General features: G+C 45.6%; 1 protein-coding gene across 4 annotated transcripts in view; it reads right to left on the bottom strand.

Annotated features, from left to right (window-relative positions):
- Positions 1 to 21,920, bottom strand: part of ME3 (malic enzyme 3) — a 249,943-nt gene that overhangs the window by 216,929 nt on the left and 11,094 nt on the right. For 3 of the 4 annotated variants that reach the window (XM_088449041.1, XM_088449042.1, XM_088449040.1), the window contains exon 2: positions 16,559 to 16,787. In XM_088449041.1, coding sequence (XP_088305167.1) covers positions 16,559 to 16,780 — 222 coding nt within the window. In that variant the 5' untranslated portion in view covers positions 16,781 to 16,787. Of the gene's footprint in view, positions 1 to 16,558; positions 16,788 to 20,452; positions 20,556 to 21,920 lie in introns of those variants that run through there. The other variant, XM_088449039.1, reaches the window with a different exon arrangement.

Consider the following 21,920-nt stretch of genomic DNA (forward strand, 5'->3'; position numbering starts at 1 on the left):
GACCCGTTCACAAGGCTGCCTTCGTATGCAGCTGTCAGCAGCCAATGTATGCAAATTCCGCGATCGCTAGCAAGAAATTAGCACGCCCACTATGTCTTGCGGTATGTATTTAGACGCCCACCAGCCTGTCACAAGACGCCCACTTTCCCTTAGTAACACGTCCTCTCCAGGAAGTGTATTAAACAATCGGTAACATCGGACCCAAACACAGCACTTCTGGCTGACCATACCCTACCGCAAGCACTGCGAGTGCTGCTGTGTGTAATTCAGCCATGTGACGTGTACGCTGACGCTGCGTCTTAATTATGCACCCCCCTGAAATGGCGTTCAGACGCACACAGACACGCCTGCGTTCGCACCACCACACCCCCATTACCACCGACCAACCCTGTCACCACCCACAAAAGGCTCGTCCTGTCACTCATGCTTGTGGAGCATCTGTGTACAGGGTGCGAACGCTTCCCGATCGCATGGACTAGTACGCGCACTGCGTCTTGTACGCATGCGCAGATTGCAAACATCGGCAGGCTGCGTGCGAACGCAGCCTTGCGAACGGGTCGCAATCTGGCCCTTAGTGCCCAGCTGCATCCTATTCCAAATTGGATTCTTCTTTGTGGAGACCCAAATTTTTCAGCGACCGCAACAGCTCAAAAGGCTGGGGGTCCCAGAACATGAGCGCCCACAGTTCATATAAGGCAAAAGCTAGGGTTTAATATATTAGGTACCCTTAGACTTTTCATCCCAAAATAAAGGAAATGTGAATAAAAACTTTCAGAAAATTTAATTATTTACACGGTTTGTACTTTTCCATCTGTTTGGGTTAATGTTCTCGGTCAGTACTTACGTGCGAGATTACTCCTGCTGTTTTTGGCCATAAAACTAAAGGTCATTATTATAATAATACAAATCAGAATAAGTGTTTTTTTTATTTTTTATCAGTAGGGTCACGGAGCCAACTAAAATGTTTCTTAAACGTATGGAGAAAAATTTAAGTTATATCATTGTCTGTGACCACAAGCTTATCTGAAGAAGGGTCACATCGAGTCCTGTCTGTCTCATAGGGACGGACAATGAGAGACCATGAGAAGCACAGCGCAAATAAAGGACGTGCCTAAATATGTGACTCAGGAGTTTCTGGCCATTACAGGGGATAACAGTATACCATAACAAGGCTATAGGCAGTTTAGGTTCCATTAATATGTCTTGGGGCATTCCATTATTCCAATACTGCACCACACTGATGCATGCAAGGGTCGTACACAACGGCCAAAGTGGATGTTACTACTTTGACCATATAAAATCAAAAGGCCGCAGCTGACTTTTACTCCAAGGCTCAATTTTGGAGTACGGCCCATTAAAGCTGCAGCAGACGTCTTTCACAGTCCAACGAATGTACAGTGTTTCCATGTACCGGACAGGATTACAAATTATCATGGCATATTTAAAATGGTATCAGTTTGTGAATTCAAATAATCTAAAACATACCAACAAAACTTTATAAATAAGATAGAATTCTGGTTAGTAAATAAAACAGGACAGCACTAAGCACACAGCATATGTGATTGCAATTATATAGGATTTCTACAGATAAGTTTCTGCTTCAAAATAAAAATGGGGGAGTGCAAGCGCACTGCACAATTAGCTGCGGGCACCCACGGAAGCCCGAATTACTACTTTATACTAATGAGAGATTCCATTCAACTAATGCAGGGGATCGTGCGTGTGCAAGCGAAACCCTGTGCCACCCGTTGAGGTTACGCCAGCCACTGCAATGTCATCGTCATCATCATTATTATCTGCACTTGTACGAGCCCCATGCTAGGTGCAAGAGATCGTCAGATACAGGCTTCCCTTCCCCGCACGCACGAAAGTCAGGGTGGTAACGTGCGTTCACTTTGCCAATGTCCAGTTCACGCCCTATGTCATAGAAGGACAGATCCGGCCAAGTTGCACTCTAAATAGGACAGACATGCCCAAAATACCTAAAGCCGCTTCTGCGCATGCGCTATATGCAAAAACCCACCATTGGCATCCGTGCAACTTAGAACCAGCCCTTTAACCACAAATCCTCTCACCTTTCATCCATGGGCACTCCACAGACTACTTATCACTGCTACCACCTAATGTTATTCAAGCACCTTCCTCCTTGGCACTATTAATCAGATTGCCAGGAGCTTTTTATCTAGTACTAGCTGACCAGCAGCGCTATACAGACTGGTGGCAGCGGCGCCTTCACCCATCACTCCCACCAATGTCACTGTGTGCCCTGTGCACAGACTGCTATGTAACCTGTCCTATTCACCGACCACTGACACCAATGTCACTGTGTGCCCTGTGCATAGACTGCTATGTAACCTCTCCTATTCACCCACCACTCACACCAATGTCACTGTGTGCCCTGTGCACAGACTGCTATGTAATCTCTCCTATTCACCCACCACTCACACCAATGTCACTGTGTGCCCTGTGCACAGACTGCTATGTAATCTCTCCTATTCACCCACCACTCACACCAATGTCACTGTGTGCCCTGTGCACAGACTGCTATGTAACCTATCCTATTCACCCACCACTCACACCAATGTCACCGTGTGCCCTGTGCACAGACTGCTATGTAACCTATCCTATTCACCCACCTGTCACACCAATGTCACTGTGTGCCCTGTGCACAGACTGCTATGTAACCTATCCTATTCACCCACCACTCACACCAATGTCACTGTGTGCCCTGTGCACAGACTGCTATGTAACCTATCCTATTCACCCACCACTCACACCAATGTCACTGTGGAGCTCATTCAGAGCCGCTCGTAAGCGGCCGTTCGCTCGCTCCGAGCGATGTTCGCACATCTGCTCATGGGTTGTAAATAATACGCATGCGCGAACCAGTCAGTGCGGTCAGAAATCGTGTGCTCGCAAAATAGCGAATGCTTGCTAATTTGAGTGACAGGAGGAGGCGTTTGTGGGTGGGAACAGGGGAAGGTGCTTGAAAACGGGGAGTGGAGATCAGAACGCAGGCGTGCCAAAAGGTAAAAACGGGCGTTTTAAGGGTGTGCATAATTAACAAAGCAGCGTCATTGACCACGTCAGTTGGGTGTCTTTTAGCCAGAACTGCTCACATGATTGCGGTAGGAAAATCCAACCACAAGAATAGCGAGCAGTTCAGACGCCGTTCGATGTACTCGATTAATCTCATAAATAGCGGACATGACGTATGATGCGAGCGGCCAGGGGGCTTTTTTTTCAAAATAACGACCGCATGTTTTGTTCGCTCGTTCAGACATGGAGGCGTCAACAGACCGCAAAGAGCGAACGGTCAATTTAAATAGCCGGCCCCTTTTTCTGTACGAGCGAGCGCAAATAGCGTCCGGCTCTGAATCAGACCCTGTGTGCCCTGTGCACAGACTGCCATGTAGCCTATCCTATTCACCCACCACTCACACCAATGTCACTGTGTGCCCTGTGCACAGACTGCTATGTAGCCTCTCCTATTCACACACCACTCACACCAATGTCACTGTGTGCCCTGTGCACAGACTGCTATGGAACCTCTCCTATTCACCCACCACTCACACCAATGTCACTGTGTGCCCTGTGCACAGACTGCTATGTAGCCTATCCTATTCACCCACCACTCACACCAATTTCCCAGTGTGCCCTGTGCACAGACTGCTATGTAGCCTATCCTATTCACCCACCACTCACACCAATGTCACTGTGTGCCCTGTGCACAGACTGCTATGTAACCTCTCCTATTCACCCACCACTCACACCAATGTCACTGTGTGCCCTGTGCACAGACTGCTATGTAGCCTATCCTATTCACCCACCACTCACACCAATGTCACTGTGTGCCCTGTGCACAGACTGCTATGTAGCCTATCCTATTCACCCACCACTCACACCAATGTCACTGTGTGCCCTGTGCACAGACTGCTATGTAGCCTATCCTATTCACCCACCACTCACACCAATGTCACTGTGTGCCCTGTGCACAGACTGCTATGTAGCCTATCCTATTCACCCACCACTCACACCAATGTCACTGTGTGCCCTGTGCACAGACTGCTATGTAGCCTCTCCTATTCACCCACCACTCACACCAATGTCACTGTGTGCCCTGTGCACAGACTGCTATGTAGCCTATCCTATGCAAGGGACCGCAGACACAAAGCACCTCTCCCCTTACCGGCCGTGCGCATGGTGCCACACTTATCTCTTACATTGATGAGGTCAGTACATTTTGTTATTGCTCAGCTTTAACTTGTCGGATGGAGATGACACAAAGTGCAGGTTATTTCTAGGGGTTTCCACTACACAATGATGTAGTTTTCATGAAAATCAGTTCAGCTGTTTTTGCGCCAACTTGGAAAAAAACAGACAGACACAACGTTCATATTATATATTAGTATAGATATAGACATTCAGCATGTAAAAATCATTAATCTCTGAGCTGGACCTTATGCTGTCTATACTGATCCAGGCACACACACATGTTCGGCTGGTGGGGTTCTGTTTGCCGCTGTGGGGGGGGGCATATCCAACTCCTGACAAGAAACTTTGCAAATCCACTTAACTAAAGTAAAACTGGATACAGACCTTTTAAAAAAAAAAAAAAAAAAAGATACAAAAGCTTTTTCAAATTAGGTAAACTACATCGCTCTAATTTCAAAGTTCAGCTTTGAGAATTTCAAATTATGGCTACTTCTAAAGGCAGCATGGTCAAGATGTTTCTCATTTTAGCGGCTATTCATCTATAATAGAGAAGTGATTAAGGGACTATTGTGGTTTGCACAGGTCAATTATATGATGTCAGGACATTTTCAAGCATATCTGCGTCTGCAACAGAGTTCAACAGAGGATACAGGGCCTGATTCATTCCGGATCCCTATTGCGATCGCAACTGCGATTACGCATGCAGTCTCACTGCAAAAATATGCCAAGGATCGCAATGGTTAATTTATGCACGCCCCTGTAACGGCGTTGAGACGCACTGGCACGCCTGCGTTTCGCCAACCAAAAAAAACGTTCACTTCCTGTCAATCACTCTGCGATGGGTCTGTGTAGTCACTGCGATCGCAGTGGAGTCTTTGCGCACGTGCACTTCGTTGCATATGCATGCGTAGAACGCAACAATCGTCCGATTGCGTACCTAATCGCAGCTGCGATCAGCAATGAATCAGGCCCACTGTCCATTATACAGCTCCCTAAACCATACAAAACATTTAAAGGAAAATGTAACCTAAACCTCAACCCAACATTCTGCGCAATGCTCCTTGTCCAAATGTCAGCACCTGAAAGAAGGGGAGGGAGGGAAGAACTGCATCAGGGCAATTTCTTACACTAACTGAGACACTGTACAATCAGCATCTGTAAGGGAAGGTTTCAAGGTAATTGTAGGGCAAGGGGACAAAGGTCAGTTTTGATGCAGACGACCAATAACGAAAACAGGGACAACATTTTAAAACTTGGAATTTTCTTTGTAAACTAAGGATCACAAATATGGAAAAACAAAACAAAACCTGAGACATTTTGCAACAGTGAAGCTACTGTATTTCCTGCCATATAACCTCTGTGGAGGGAAATATTTCTTCTTGTAGCACCCACTTTAATGTGCACCAGCCACCTACACCCAGCAGAAGCAGCCACTTTATGTGCACCAGCCACCTACACCCAGCAGAAGCAACCACTTTATGTGCACCAGCCACCTAGACACAGCAGAAGCAGCCACTTTATGTGCACCAGCCACCTACACACAGCAGAAGCAACCACTTTATGTGCACCAGCCACCTACACCCAGCAGAAGCAGCCGCTTTATGTGCACCGGCCACCTAGACACAGCAGAAGCAGCCACTTTATGTGCACCAGCCACCTACACCCAGCAGAAGCAGCCACTTTATGTGTACCAGCCACCTACACCCAGCAGAAGCAGCCACTTTATGTGCACCAGCCACCTACACCCAGCAGAAGCAGCAACTTTATGTGCACAAGCCAACTAGACACAGCAGAAGCAACCACTTTATGTGCACCAGCCACCTAGACACAGCAGAAGCAACCACTTTATGTGCACCAGCCACCTAGACACAGCAGAAGCAACCACTTTATGTGCACCAGCCACCTAGACACAGCAGAAGCAACCACTTTATGTGCACCAGCCACCTAGACACAGCAGAAGCAGCCACTTTATGTGCACCAGCCACCTACACACAGCAGAAGCAACCACTTTATGTGCACCAGCCACCTACACCCAGCAGAAGCAGCCGCTTTATGTGCACCGGCCACCTAGACACAGCAGAAGCAGCCACTTTATGTGCACCAGCCACCTACACCCAGCAGAAGCAGCCACTTTATGTGTACCAGCCACCTACACCCAGCAGAAGCAGCCACTTTATGTGCACCAGCCACCTACACCCAGCAGAAGCAGCAACTTTATGTGCACAAGCCAACTAGACACAGCAGAAGCAACCACTTTATGTGCACCAGCCACCTAGACACAGCAGAAGCAACCACTTTATGTGCACCAGCCACCTAGACACAGCAGAAGCAACCACTTTATGTGCACCAGCCACCTAGACACAGCAGAAGCAACCACTTTATGTGCACCAGCCACCTACACCCAGCAGAAGCAGCCACTTTATGTGCACTAGCCACCTACACACAGCAGAAGCAGCCACTTTATGTGCACCAGCCACCTACACACAGCAGAAGCAGCCACTTTATGTGCACCAGCCACCTACACACAGCAGAAGCAGCCACTTTATGTGCACCAGCCACCTACACCCAGCAGAAGCAACCACTTTATGTGCACCAGCCACCTAGACACAGCAGAAGCAGCCACTTTATGTGCACCAGCCACCTACACACAGCAGAAGCAACCACTTTATGTGCACCAGCCACCTACACCCAGCAGAAGCAGCCGCTTTATGTGCACCGGCCACCTAGACACAGCAGAAGCAGCCACTTTATGTGCACCAGCCACCTACACACAGCAGAAGCAGCCACTTTGCAGAAGCAATAGTCATGAAAATATTGCTGACCAGTCCAGTAAGAACGAGTGACCGCAGGCATAGAGGGACTTCATCCGCTTTAAGGGCGGAACCAGAATCTGGGAGAATGCAGCCTATCACTGGTTAAGGAGCAGGAATTAAAATGGCTGCAGTCACTAGACAACGTCTTATTCCTGCTTTTACTGACACCAGTGTAGTTTTATAATGAGGATAATATAACGTTAGGAAAACCCATCCCTCTGGGTGCTGAGAAATGAAGAGAATAATTAACTAATCAAGTTCTAAGTACCATGACCAGGAAAGAGATAATTAGGAATAAACTGATATAGCAATATGACATGAAAGGTATCAAAGTCTCATGACTGCAGAGTTAGAACTTTGCATTCTGGCAAATTGCACCTTTCTGTTCTATGATTACTATTGGAGAAGGAATCTAACATTGGGCTGCCTGCTATATTTTTGGGTCTGCACATTACTTTTCTGTAATATTCTGTAATGATGATGTTTGTCCATGCAAGATGACATTTTGCCTCTTTCTGAGTTCCGTTTTTTTGGAGGGAGAAATCCGAACTCAGCGTGCAAACTCGAACCTATCCGCGCCTGCACATCCCTAATATATATATATATATATATATATATATATATATATATATATATATATATATATATATATATATAATATATATTTATTTATTTGAAAAATTGACCGTTTCTATATCACATGCACCTAGCCCCATTGGTTAATGGTGATGCAAGAATCCTGAAGCGGTCACTGTACAAATGTATGCGTTTCAATGTTGAAAAACAAGCGTGATCAATGCATCGCTATGTACAAAAACGTCAGAGTATTGTAGTGTCCTAACCATGTATCATTTTTTCCATGTTTAGTCAACTGTCAGCAAACAAAAAAAAATGGTCTTTGTTATTACAATTTTGGTGTTTCAATTTTACATAATTTAGGGAATACAAAAAATAATCTCACCAAACAAAAGGAGAAGGCATTAAAATGAACTAGAAAACAATTGCTTGAGCACAAATCAAGAAAATATAGGGATAACATTATCCCGTGGGTTAATCACTATAACCCGGCAAGCAGTACAATAAAAAGACAAAATGAAAAATCTCTGGCCGAACATAACTAGCGATAGGAGTTTACCTACATTGAGAAATACACGGATTACGCCATGTTTTACACGTTGTAGAAATTTAAAAGACACCTTAAGGAAGTCTGATGTTACATCAAAAGAACAGCTTCCAACAGGGTTTACTCTTATAGTGCATACACACGGTCAGATTTGTCAGATCTGTCAGATGAACGATTTGAGCGATCTTACCAAAGATTTGAGCGATTTGAACGATTTTTGACTACATTAAAATGAATGGAATCGTCCAAGTCTGACTGCAAACACATCAGATGTCAGATATCGTTATCTGACCATCGGGAACGCGCATCGTTCAGGCATGTCAGATATGTCAGATTTTCCTTCAGATAGGAACGATTTTTTAAATTGTTATGGTTCAGATCTGAAGAAAAATCTGACCGTGTGTATGCACCATTAGAACTAAAAAAGTAGGTTGCTTCAAGTGTGCCAATTGTATTACGTACAGGTACAGGTAGCCCCTTGCTTCACCATCGCCTAACAGGGAAATCATTTCAAATCAGACATTTTTTTTTTAACATGCACCACGAAATTCGTGATATACATGATTACCTGCCCGTGTAGCAAAACGGATAGGATGTTCAAGGAACGCATGGCGCTCCATCGTAGTGCCATTAGAATAGCGTTGGAAAAGGGTCACAGCGACCAACTTGTGGCCAAGCATTTCTTGGAAGCAAAGCATAGCTTGGCATTTATCAGATACAAAATAATCGTTCATGTGCCTTCTCAGAAGTGGTGATCGGTCTCGCAAACTATTGCAATTATAGGGTCCCAGCGGATATATCGCTTAGACACTCTCTCGCCTAAAAGGTCTTAATGAACGACTAGAATGTTTCTTGTCATGCCGGATCCTTTAGGTTTTTAGTTACCTTCTTTATTTAATAAATATCCTGCGATCAATAGATTGATTAGGGTCGCCACTAGCGTTTCCTAGTCATTATCCTCAAAAGGATGATATTCATTATTACAGATGTGCCCACATACATCTATCCTCCATGCGGTACAAGGTCGCGCCACACAACAGAGTGTCTTTTCGTGCGTCTTTGTACCTTCAAATGTGTCTTATTCACACAACAATACAAATAGATAGCACAAGCAGCTTCTGCTGATTAAAATGATATGCAGCATGCCTATGTTCTCTGTGTGTGACTGTAGGCATATCTGCATGCTAAACGCTACGTTACAGTGTTACAGTCGCTGACACTAACGTAGCATTTCTCATGCACACTTGCTCAGAGAACATAGGCATGCTGCATATCATTTTAATCAGCAGAAGCTACTTGTGCTATGCAGCATGCTCATGTTCTCTGAGCGAGTGCGGGTATATCTGCATGAGAAATGCTACGTTACACTGTCAGCGGCTGTAACACTGTAACGTAGTGTTTCGCATGCAGATACACCTGCAGACGCACAGAGAACATAGGCATGCCGCATATCATTTTAATCAGCAGAAGCTGCTTGTGCTATCTATTCACATCATTGTGCGAATAAGATGCATTTGAAGGTAAAAAGACGCACGAAAAGGGGCTCGGCACTACTGAGTCATGCCATGGCGCGACTAGAAGGACTGTTTAATGCACTAGGAGGCTAGATGTATGTGGACCCATCTCTAGTTCAGTTTCCATTATCATCATTATAGGAGTTTTGTATTTGCATAGTATTTTGTCACTATTGTTGCTATAGACAAATTATTTGTTTCCTTTGTAAATTTGGCTAGAAAGTTGCAAACTTCTAGATTATCTCTATTTTGTTCCTTTTAGGTTACTGTAAACCAGTGTAAGCATCAGTTGTTACTATGGTGATGGGTTTTGGCACACAATTATGATGTCAGGTTTCAGCCGCGTCTACGACCGGCTCCCGGCGTCTGGTCACTCTTGGTGTTTTCTTATTTAAGGTAAGATATTTTGTATAATTCTCTTTATCCCGACGAAAGAACTAAAGGTTCTGAAACGTTGATTTACTAAAAGAGTCAATTGGACTTTATTTAAGACGTCCTGAGTGCTGCCAGTTGTATGCTACTGTGTTCCTCCACCGGCTGGTGTGAGGTAGTTTTGGAGGGCGCCGGACGCGCTTGCACAGTACCGCATGATAGATATATATATACACACACACACACACACTATATATATATATATATATATTTCACTGATCCATATAACCCAACCTGCAGCTGATTGTGGGCAGAAAGCATCGCTGAGCATTATCAGAACCAAAAGCCCCACTTAAGTTTTCGTATTAATCGTATTACATATTATGCAGGGGATTTTTATTTCTGCAGCTCGGCTGCATACAGGATTTACCCTTCATAGTTATGTTAGTTATCTTAGAAAATATAAAAAGTTACGTTGCATATACATTTTCTAAAGGCATATACAAATTAAAAAAAAAAAAAAATTTTATGCTCCAAAACCAGCATTTAGCAGACGCATCACGTATTTCTGAGAAGTGCTTAGTCTGCAGTAGCAGGAGACTTCGTTATCAAAACTGCTGAGACAATTATATTATTTGTAGATAAAGAGGAACAATCAGGTTATGAAGACTTTCAATTTCAATACACAGGACAGTGCGTACCATAGGTCATGTCAGCGCGCTATTTCCTAACTGTGCTCCCCGGCTATAAGAGTCAGACTCTCACTCTAGCAGAGACTGGTTATTACTGCATGTTACACAGATGCTGCATGGAAGCTTCTGTTGCAGGTACAACAACCCCTTTAAAGGGCTCGTTTACACCCATCAGTTACAACAATGAGTTTTTCCAGAACTGATGCCTCAAAAACACATTAAAACATGAATGAATGGCTTCTAATGGCGTGTTTCCCACCATTGCGTTACCTGCTTTAACGCAAGCATTAGATACAAAAATGCATGGAAAAACAGAAAGAAAAAACACGTAAAAATGCAACATTGCAACAATAATAAACGCGTGTGAAAGCACATATTCGCTTTCACAGGCGTTTTGCCTATTTTCTCCTAGCGCAGAAAGGTGAATGAGGCCTAAAAAGTCCTTTTCAAGAACTGCACTCTCTCAGAAACCAAAAAATATTAGAGATTCCAAAATGTTGCACAAAATATGCCCCACGCAGGGCCCGAGTTTTATGCTATACCATTGTTCACACATTTGCGCGAGTATCTCCTGACTGCACATGTATCACTGCCGCTATGTGCAAGCATGGCGATAGAATTTCGAATGCGCTAGTCCAGAGAATTTATCAGCCAGTGATTGACAGCCAGGGGCAGTTTTGTGAGGGATGGTGGGAGAAAAACGCGGGTGCGTTGCGACCGTCATTGGGGCGTGTATCAGCCGTCGCCTCTGGCGTCACGGTTCCATGGCTCCGGCGTCTCAGATACTGTGGTCATTCCGAGTGACCATGGACTCGCTCAGGAAGTTGAGGTTTGTGTCTGATGCTGCGTACGCAGCTGCGGACAGCTGTGGTGGCTCCGGTTGGCGTCTCAGTACAAGTTTCTGCGGCTGGTGCATTAGCATATTTTAACACATCCGCAGCCGCGAAAATGGCAGCAACGGCAGCGTTAGCGTAGAACTCTAAATCAGGCCGGCTACAAACATTTGCACTCAATTTGGAAATGGTGCTGGAAAAGACAAGCACAGCAAATATTCTGTATGTACGTCATTTTCTCACAGACGAAGATATTTGCAATGCAACTAAAAACGAACAGCCAACACTGCTGAGAAAATGAAATAAAACAGACAATAATATATTTTATAAAAGATCACCGCTGCAATGTTCAACTCAATTACTGGGAGCAGATTCACCCCTCTGTAACTGTAATAAATGTCCCTAACATGCGGCTCAGCCTGAACATTATACACCCGCCATAGAGGCACATTGGTGCGCAGTTACCGTACACAAGAGGAGATGTATAAAGGCTGGGGGAGATGTATAAAGGCTGGGGGAGATGTATAAAGGCTGGGGGAGATGTATAAAGGCTGGGGGAGATGTATAAAGGCTGGGGGGAGATGTATAAAGGCTGGGGGGAGATGTATAAAGGCTGGGGGGAGATGTATAAAGGCTGGGGGGAGATGTATAAAGGCTGGGGGGAGATGTATAAAGGCTGGGGGGAGATGTATAAAGGCGGGGGGAGATGTATAAAGGCTGGGGGAGATGTATAAAGGCTGGGGGGAGATGTATAAAGGCTGGGGGGAGATGTATAAAGGCTGGGGGAGATGTATAAAGGCTGGGGGAGATGTACAAAGGCGGGGGGAGATGTATAAAGGCTGGGGGAGATGTATAAAGGCTGGGGGAGATGTATAAAGGCTGGGGGGAGATGTATAAAGGCTGGGGGAGATGCATAAAGGCTGGGGGGAGATGTACAAAGCTCTGGAACGTGATAAATTGGAAAGTGATAAACTGCCAGTCACTCAGCTCCTAACTGTCATGTTAAAGGCTATGTTTGAAAAATAACAGTTAGGAGCTGATTGGCTGGCAGTTTATCACTTTCCAGAGATTAGTACATCTGACCCTTTGAGAGAGATAAAGTGGAGGTTACCCATAGCAACCAATCAGTTTACAGCTTTAATTTATCTAGCAAAGTCTTTGAAATGATTGTTAGAAGCTTTACTGGTTGCTATGGGCAATTTCTCTACTTTTTCTCTCTGGAAGGATTGTTACACCTCCCCCACAGTCTGTCAGTGGCTGCTCCGACCATGTAAAAGTCAGAAACAAAAATTTGCAAAAAGTCTGCTGGAACGCGGTGGCGTATAATGCGCAGGAGTGTCGCTGGCGTTATGGGTCACGCCAAAGCCAGTGCCTGCATCTTGGAATGCAGAAGACTGCTCAGATGGCCGACGTTCATCCAATGCTGCGTCTTCGGATGCATGCAGCAGATCAGAGAAGCCGGCGGCATTTCATTGCAGAAGACAGCACCTGCAGCATTTGCATGTGTTCTCAGGTCCGCAGCGACCAAACACGCAGCACAGACCCGGACTGCATCCTGCTTCAGGTCCATTGTCCAAACTGCTTTCTTGTAATGACTAAGGGGGTCTAGTTACTAAGGCCGGGATGTACTAAGGTTGCGGTGACCATTCCGCCGGTCACCGCAACCTTACTAATCGCATATGTACTAACATATGCGATTAGTATCGCAAAGGACAGCTCTTGCGATAAGAGCTGCCCTTTGCGAAGTACCCGACGCCGGGTGACGGGGTCTCCGTGGGACCCCGCCCCCTCCGAGCCCCGGGAGCTTCCTGCTGGTCACATGTGCAGGAAGCCCCGGGCTCCTCCTCCTCCCTGCACCCGGAAGAAGCTTAGGAGGGGGAGGAGACGGAGGACCCAGGAGGAGCGCAGGCTGGCGACCATGGACAGCAGGTGAGTGGGGCTAGCGCTGGGCGACGGCGGGGCAGCGGCGAACCGGCGTGAGCAAGGTGCGGTAAGAAGCCCATAGGCTTCTATAGGGTAACGCCAGGTTTTTCTGGCGTTACCCTATACACCGATAAAAGTGCGTCCAGGCCTTAGTACATATGCAAATGCGGTAAAAACCCCGTTTTCTGGGTTTTTACGGCATTTTCCCTTTAGTACATCCCGGCCTAAGCAGTGTTAGGAGATAGAGTGAAAAGTGATAAGAAAGTGATATGGTGCCAGCCAATCAGCTCCCAACTGTCATCTCACAGGCTGTGTTTGAAAAATGACAGTTGGGAGCTGATTGGCTGGAACCTCATCACTTTTCACTCTGTCTTCTAACACTGCTTAGTAACTAGACCCCTAAATAAGGCGATACACTGGGACTTTTCTGTGGAAGTAGAACTAGATATTTGCGGAAACACTTGCTAGGCCTCAGGCAGAACAAAGCATGAACATAAAAAACAAATATATGACAGGAATCACGTAGACCTGCCTCTAATCTGGAGAGTCATTGAGCTGACTCTGGGCCTGATTCAGCGATGGACGCTAATGCGATTCTCACCCAGATCGACCGATCGTTTGCCATTGCGCATGCGTAATGATCGCGGACGCATATAGGAATCCATCGCAAAGTGAGTGACAGGTTGTCAGTGTTTGATGGGTGGTAAAGGGGGAGTGGTCAGAAAAACGCAGGCGCGCCTGTCCATTTCAACGTCGTTACATGGGCGTGCATAAATTAGCCACTGCGAGTGCATACGCAGCTCTGAGTGTCAGGAGAGCTCCCAAGGCTGCGACTGCGCAGACCTGTCGCAAGTGCAAGATGGCCGCCGATGTGCGGCAATGTTACCGATATTTAAGCGGATTAAGCGTCGTCGCACGCAGGTAAGAAGGCAGCACTGGGCGTCTCTAAGCTCGGGTGATCTTTGCAGACACTAGCAAGTTTTCGCAGCCGCGCACCGTGTGAAATCTCAGCTGCGATTGCATTAGCGTCCGTCTCTGAATCGGGCCCTCGGATAACAGCACGGATTCTAGACATCATTTTAATTGAAAAAGAATAGCAAACATCCGGTTGGTTACCGTGCGTTACAGCAAGTATGAAAAATGCAATCTGATGCGAGGTAAAGGGTTAAGGTGCAGGGAAATATTGCTGAAAATCAGCATTCCTCACATTGCCAGTGACAGCTCCGATAACAGCTCACAGCCTGGGCGTGCGCCAGGGTCAAAACTAACATTTTCTGAGGAAACTTTTCCTCTCAAGGACGGTGAGAATGACTCAGTGTCTGGCATGAGGTGGGGGAATTAGGAGTTGCGAGCAGCGGAATCTAGTCAAGAAAGCATTGAAGGCATCACACAATGTACCCATCGCCTACGCACGGTGGAGGCAGACAATCTGTGAGCTGCAATAATAGTGAGAACGAAGGTGACATCGCTGAGGAATGAGCCGTAAATAAAATCGGCTGCATTCTTATAAATACCGGTATAGGCCCCGATTCAGATACACTATGTCGATGTTTTCACAGTTGAGCAATTATCGGCAATCTGCGCATGTGGCAAGGAGCATTACCATAGTCGCCCACAGCGACGTTTTACTCGCAACGTGAATGACAGTCAGGGAGCGTTTGTGGGAGGTAACGGGGAGTGGCGGCAATAAACGGCAGGCGTGTGGTGAGCGTTTCGGGTGCTTGTTACTCCATGAGTCTGCGATCCCGTATGCAAGAAATAAGGCTCCGGTGTCTCAGTTCCCGAGGCCATTCTGCGCGACCATCAGGTTACTCAGAACTGCGATATAATGATCAGCGACAGATGCCGCATCTTTGTACACAGTTGCTTGAATTGGCAAAGCTGCCGGTGGGCGGCTCAATACATCTCCCAGTGTCTGCGATGGTTACATATTTTCGCAGAGCAGTTGTGTACACAGACGCAGCAGCAGCATTAGCGTATAGCTCTGGCTTACAGTCCGCAAGATGGCTGCCTCCACTGCTTGTGGGCGTCGGTTACACTTTAAACCCAATGTTTGCCGATTTTTAATTACAATATAATTGGTATCATTTTATCCTTATTCGTCTAATATACAATTTTAGCAACGGAACCCCTCCCTTAGGGCGCCCATACACAAAAGCAGGGTCGGCCACTGCTCTCCAGGGTACGGGTCCATTTATAATTTTGGCCAACAGTCTGGCCAAGTCGACGGCCTTACGGGGCGTGATTAGTGTAGTCAGATCATGGAAGCACACCCGGTCAGATCACGGCTACCACCATTTTACATTTTCCAGCGATCCCCAACCCCCCCTGCAGCAGACAAAATGGCTGTGTATAGACACAACGGCATTCATGACATCACAGAGCAAGATGTAGTGGCCCAGAACAACAAGAAAGTACATGGCGTTACAGCACAGATACAGTGGCGCTAATTAGGAGATGGGTTAGCAAAGCTCATTGTGGGGAGGGGGGGAGAATTTGCTAACAAGGGTGCAGGCATGCAACAGTGTCTTCATATTTGAAAGCAAATTTTGCTCTAGTTCCAGACACCTATAAACTGCCCAGTACGCGCCTATACCTCTGTTAAGTGAACAGACCACGATATCGCTGCCTGATGGTCCTGCACCCTCCTGGTGTGCTGGATGATCGATATCGATCATCCAGCACACCACCAACTAACCAACGACTATAACTATAGTAGCTTGCTCGATGTTGAGCAAGTTGACCTGCATGCACGGGCGATGGACGATATCGCTATCATCCATACATGCCCATGCATCGCAGGTCGTTGGTGGGTTGGAAGGGGCCAAAAACGAAACGTTTTGAACGATAACGATATGAACAATACAGTTTTATCGTACCGTGTGTACGCCGGTTTAGTTAATGTCCCTGTTTCGGCAGTAGTGTACCAATTTGTGAACTCATAAAGGGGGGTTGGAGTTGTGATAATGTGCACGCTGTTTCCACATATAGTGCTTTTTGAAACATCGCTAGATGTCCCGTATGTCACATGAGTATGGCACAGCAGGTTATTACTGATGGAGTGAGCACTCACCTTATTGAGATGGGGGTTTCTGGTGATGTCATATCCCCTCTTCTTGATGGCCTGTGGCTTGGTTGGGTGCACACCCACGGACCCTGAGTGACACACTCTGACCAGCTCCCATGTTGCTCTTTGAGGGTTTCGGAGAAGCGGGAGCCATGTTCCCACTCTGAGCGCACAGCTGGAAGCTTGCCTTCCCGCAGACATGGCGTGCTTTACAATCAGGCTATTCATTTTTTATCTAAACAAACAAAATTTAAATAAAAATATTTATAATGAATCCTAGACACATACAAAAATCGACCATCAGATAATCAATAGTTTAATGCAATAAACCGGTTAATAATAATAACGCACAATGGAGGAAGACATTTTGTGAACGGGTGCGGTACATTCCCATGAATATTGGTTCAGACAACAATATGGCTGCCTCAAGTATGCATGATGTCACTGGTTACTTACATCATTGTTATGCCAGGCCTGTCAATGGTACGTATTGCCATCGACGCAGTGACTATTGAGCATTTCAACACACACACACACATTTTATAATATATATATATATATATATATATATATAGTTACATTTATTTTTAGGGAATCTATCATGTGATCAGCTACGATTTACAGGTAAATATAACTTACATTATCCTTTCATGGAGTGGACAATAAAAACTTGAACATACCGGATCGCACAAGACAAGAAAACAATTTATGCAGCACTTCAGCATTACATCGGGACAATGACCTTGTGCGTATTTTTAGTGGCTGGCGATACTGAGAACTATGCAGGTGATAGCTTGTATTGTAAAGACATTACAGCAGACTGAAAAGAGGGACAAGGTGTATAGCTATACTGACATATCATTAGGCACTGAGGGCTCATTCACATCTAATATCCAATATTTTCTATTTTTTTTTCACCATTACGCTGAATCCCCATTGTTATATCAGCACTACTACACTAACTCTGGTGTGTACATTGCCCTGGATTTTTCTCTCTATATCGGTGCAGTGTAAACAGCCTGTTCAGGGATTATCTTGCGTTATGTAATGACGCCATGGTGTTCCCAGACCACAGTTTCCATGCGAAGCAACTATGCATCACTTGCCGCTTGTACAGCAGCTCCTGCCTCTCATTGGTAGGGATTAGTCAAACAGGTCCAGTGTTCTCCCCAGAAATTTTTTCTAACCGGGTGGCATCAAGAAGTAGCCGGGTGGGGGCTTTCGCAATAATAAAATGTTTTAAACCCTGACCTTATAATGATTTTGGGGTCTACTTACTAAGCAGTGTTAGGAGACAGAGTGAAAAGTGATAAGGTACCAGCCAATCAGCTCCCAACTGTCATCTCACAGGCTGTGTTTGAATAATGACAGTTGGGAGCTGATTGGCTGGTACCTTATCACTTTTCACTCTGTCTCCTAACACTGCTTAGTAAATAGACCCCTTAAACGTGAAATAACATTTTATATATTAATTCTCCTCTTCTTATTAGAGGCCCAGTCTTCTGATTATGAAAAAGCTGCAAAGTCTGTAGGATCTGGTCCTTTTTATACAGCTCCCAGATACTGTCCCCACTTGCAGGCTCCCAAAGTGCGCGGTGGTAGGCCGTTTCTTGCCGGGTTGGTGCACCCACAAAAAAACAGCTTGGGGAGAACACTGAGGTCTACGGCCAGATGACCAACAATAGAATGAAACGGGAAATAACTATATTTATAAGGAAATGAATATCCTCTTCTTCCATTACATGTTTCCAGGTGCAGAGAACGATTATAGCAGTTACTTTTTATAAGTATCATCAGAGGCTGATTGACACCTCACTGGGGCCCTAGGCAAGATACTGGTTGTGGGGCCACTATCTCTCCTTCATTTGCTAGAAGAACACACAAACAAATGGGTTACAGTCATTTGGACTACTCAGTGTCGTCTGGGCCCTAGGCAGGAGCCTAGGTTGGCTAGTAGGTGACCCGGCTCCGATTAGATTTTGTTCCCAGTTAATTGATAAGCTGCATTCTCATGAATGAAAATACATCCAAATGGATAATATTCACAGGAATATGTATTTTACATTATAAGAATTGGGTAAAAATACAGACATCCTACTGTATTACAAGCTCTAATGTTGCAACTGGGAAGGATACAACCCCCAGAACTGATTTAGGTGCTTTCACAAAGGATAATCAGGTGCAACGTCTTGGGAGAAGCACAATACACATCCAAAGTTATGTAAAAAAATAAAATAAATAAAATTGTGGTGCCCATGTAGTGTTTATGGTGTTATTTAATAGAAAAAAAAACTGTAGTCACAAATTAAATATCCAGCTCTGCAACGAGACAGCATAAGTGCCCAGGTTTATGTTAGGGGGAGAACTGTGGTATATACACCAAGCGGAGGCCAACAGGAAACAGCAGTACAGTATGTGTCAGTAGTAAATGTTAAGGTTACAGTACCTAATCCATACACCCTATAGTACTCTAATGAAGTGTCATATGCAGAAGACAGTCTGTCTAGGCCTGGACAGTGTTAATAAATACTAGTCCCCATTTACGGTGCAAATGCAAAATATAAGCAGTAATTGTGTCCAGCAGTTAAATGCAAACATCCGTTATCTTCCCCTTTAAAAGTCGAATGGGAATCTGCTTTACTGCCGCAGAGCGGCTGCAAATTTTTAGCAAAATTACAGCGATTAGACTGCATCAGCCATACTGATAGAACAGCGGTATCGGTGAGAGGCAACATCGGCCGATCACCATCATCAGTACATATTTTGGGCCAAAGCACCTAAAAGTTACACGCCTCCTGATATGTCCTGTCAAAATGCATATGGGCCTATTTGTACGATCACATCCTCACTGTGGGCCTGAATCACTACGGATCGCAACTGCGATTGCAATAGCCATTACGCATTCAGCTCAACTGCGATAGTTTGCTAATCCATTGCGATCGCTATGCTGTCGCAACACTACACAAGGACGCCCACTTTACCTTACACGGAGCCGTAATGTTTAGCAAGACTGCGAAACCATCAGTAACAGTGAGGACCATCGCAGCCTCACGCACACTGGCACAAGCTCTGACCTTACTCGGGAATTGCTAACTTCATCGCACGCGATGAGTCCTCAAGCTGGGCACGACACTGCAGTGGATAATTTACGCACGTCCCTGCAACGGCGTACGAACGCACCAGCACGCCTGTGTTTCGTCGACCACCCCCCATCACCACCCACAACCGGCACTTCCTGTCAATCACTCTACAATGGGTTCTGCGTAGCCACTGCGAACGCAGTCCCGCTCGCAGTGGCCGTTGCGCGCACTTGCACTACAGCAATCGGCCAATGGCGTGCGTAATTGCAGTTTGCAATCCTTGCTGAATCAGGCCCTGTAATCCGCCAACATTTGTACGCCCCACTCCAGCTTACAAATATAATAGCAAGACTTTTTCTGCGCCGTGCGAAAACATATTAGTCCAGGCTGTACGTGAGCCCCCCACAAGTGTATAATCTTATGTGTAACCTGCATAATGATATCTATAAGAAATCACGATAACAGTCTACACGCTGGATTTAAATGATAAACAGTCTAACATCTTCCCAGACAGAGGGGTTACGCAGCAGCAGGCATAGGGATCACTTCCGCAGTCTGCTGTCACAGGATGAAAGCAAAAGCCTCACAAATGATCCACCAAGCCAAGACATACATGTGGCTACCTGCACACAAGCAGGGTGATAAACAGCCTCAGTATGCAAAGCTACATCAGGCTCCATATACATATGTGATGCATTATATCCACTCCCTGGTCATACACAAGGTTAGTGAAGTCATTACAATGTATCTATCCAAGGCCACAAATCAATACACACAGGCTGCAAAGCACAGTGCATGTCTGCCTCCTTTGTGTCATTACCTCCAGGCTTCAGCAGGCAGGGGACCAAGGCTGCAGCCAGCACGGCAGGAGTTAAGTGAACTGAGATACTGTGCTGCTCTCTATTAGGAGGACACAGGCTGCCAGCTGCTGCTTTTTTTTTTTTTTTTTCTGGAACAACTTTATTCAGCAGAGCAAAAATGTTTTTGTGGACATACAGACCTAGATCCAGAGAGTTAAATGTCTCCTGCTACAGATTTTGGCATTTTTTCCTCCATCTGTAAATTTCATGCCCATTAGCTCTGGTATAGTAATTCATGTATAAATGCCCCAAAAAGTTCATGTAGTTTTTGATTTTTTTTTTTATATTTTACAATATATCAACATTTAGAATATGATTATTATTATCCTTTATAGGGTGTCACAAAGGGACCGCAGTGCCTAATGGTGCATACACACGGTCAGATCTGTCAGATGAACGATTTGAACGATTTTACCAACGATTGAACGATTTCAGACAGCATTAAAATGAATGGAATCGTCCAAATCTGACTGCAAACACATCAGATGACAGATATCGTTATCTGACACGCGGGAACGCGCATCGTTCATCGTTGCGGGCTCACATGTCAGATTTTCTTTCAGATATGAACGATTTTTTAAATCGTTATCGTTCAGATCTGACACAAAATCTGTGTGTATGCACCATTACACATACTTGCCAACTTTCTGGCTGCCCTCGTCGGAAGAGGGTAGCCAGGACGGTGCAGCAGGAGGCGTGGCGGCAATAAAGGGTGGTGCAGGGGGGGGCAACAATGGGCGGTGGGTGGCGTGGCGATCACGTCAATGTAGCCCCACCAGCGCTGTACAATGTCGAGATTGCCTGCTTTGTAAAGCTGAAGGAGGGCCTCCGATGAGGATTCAGCTTGAATCGCGTCATCGGCCCCCCAGGGCGGCCCACTTTCAGTCAGTAAGTGGGCAGATGTGGGTAGGGTGGGGGAGAGTCGGCAAGTATAGCCTTACATAGTGCAAACAAATAAGTTATATGGGGGGAGATGAATCAACACTTCTAAAGAGGACTGGTGGAGACATTGACCATATCAAACAAAGTGCGTACACACTTGCCGATACTTTGGACGACTGAACGATATCGTTATCGTTCAGTCGTTCACTATTTCGGCCAGTTTGTACTAGGGATGTGAAGGCTCGGATAGGTTCGAGTTTGCACGTTGAGTTCGGATTTTTCCCTCCAAAAAAACGGAACTCAGAAAGAGGCAAAACGTCATCTTGCATGGACGAACATCATCATTCCTGGACAAAAGTCATCTGGACAAAAGTTCATCATCATTCCTGGACAAAAGTCATCTTGCATGGACGAACATCATCATTCCTGGACAAAAGTCCAGGAATGATGATGTTCGTCCATGCAAGATGACGTTTTGCCTCTTTCTGAGTTCCGTTTTTTTGGAGGGAAAAATCCGAACTCAACGTGCAAACTCGAACCTATCCG

This window comes from Taudactylus pleione, unplaced genomic scaffold (assembly GCF_031769625.1).
Source record: "Taudactylus pleione unplaced genomic scaffold, aTauple2 ptg000478l, whole genome shotgun sequence".
NCBI lineage: Eukaryota > Metazoa > Chordata > Amphibia > Anura > Myobatrachidae > Taudactylus > Taudactylus pleione.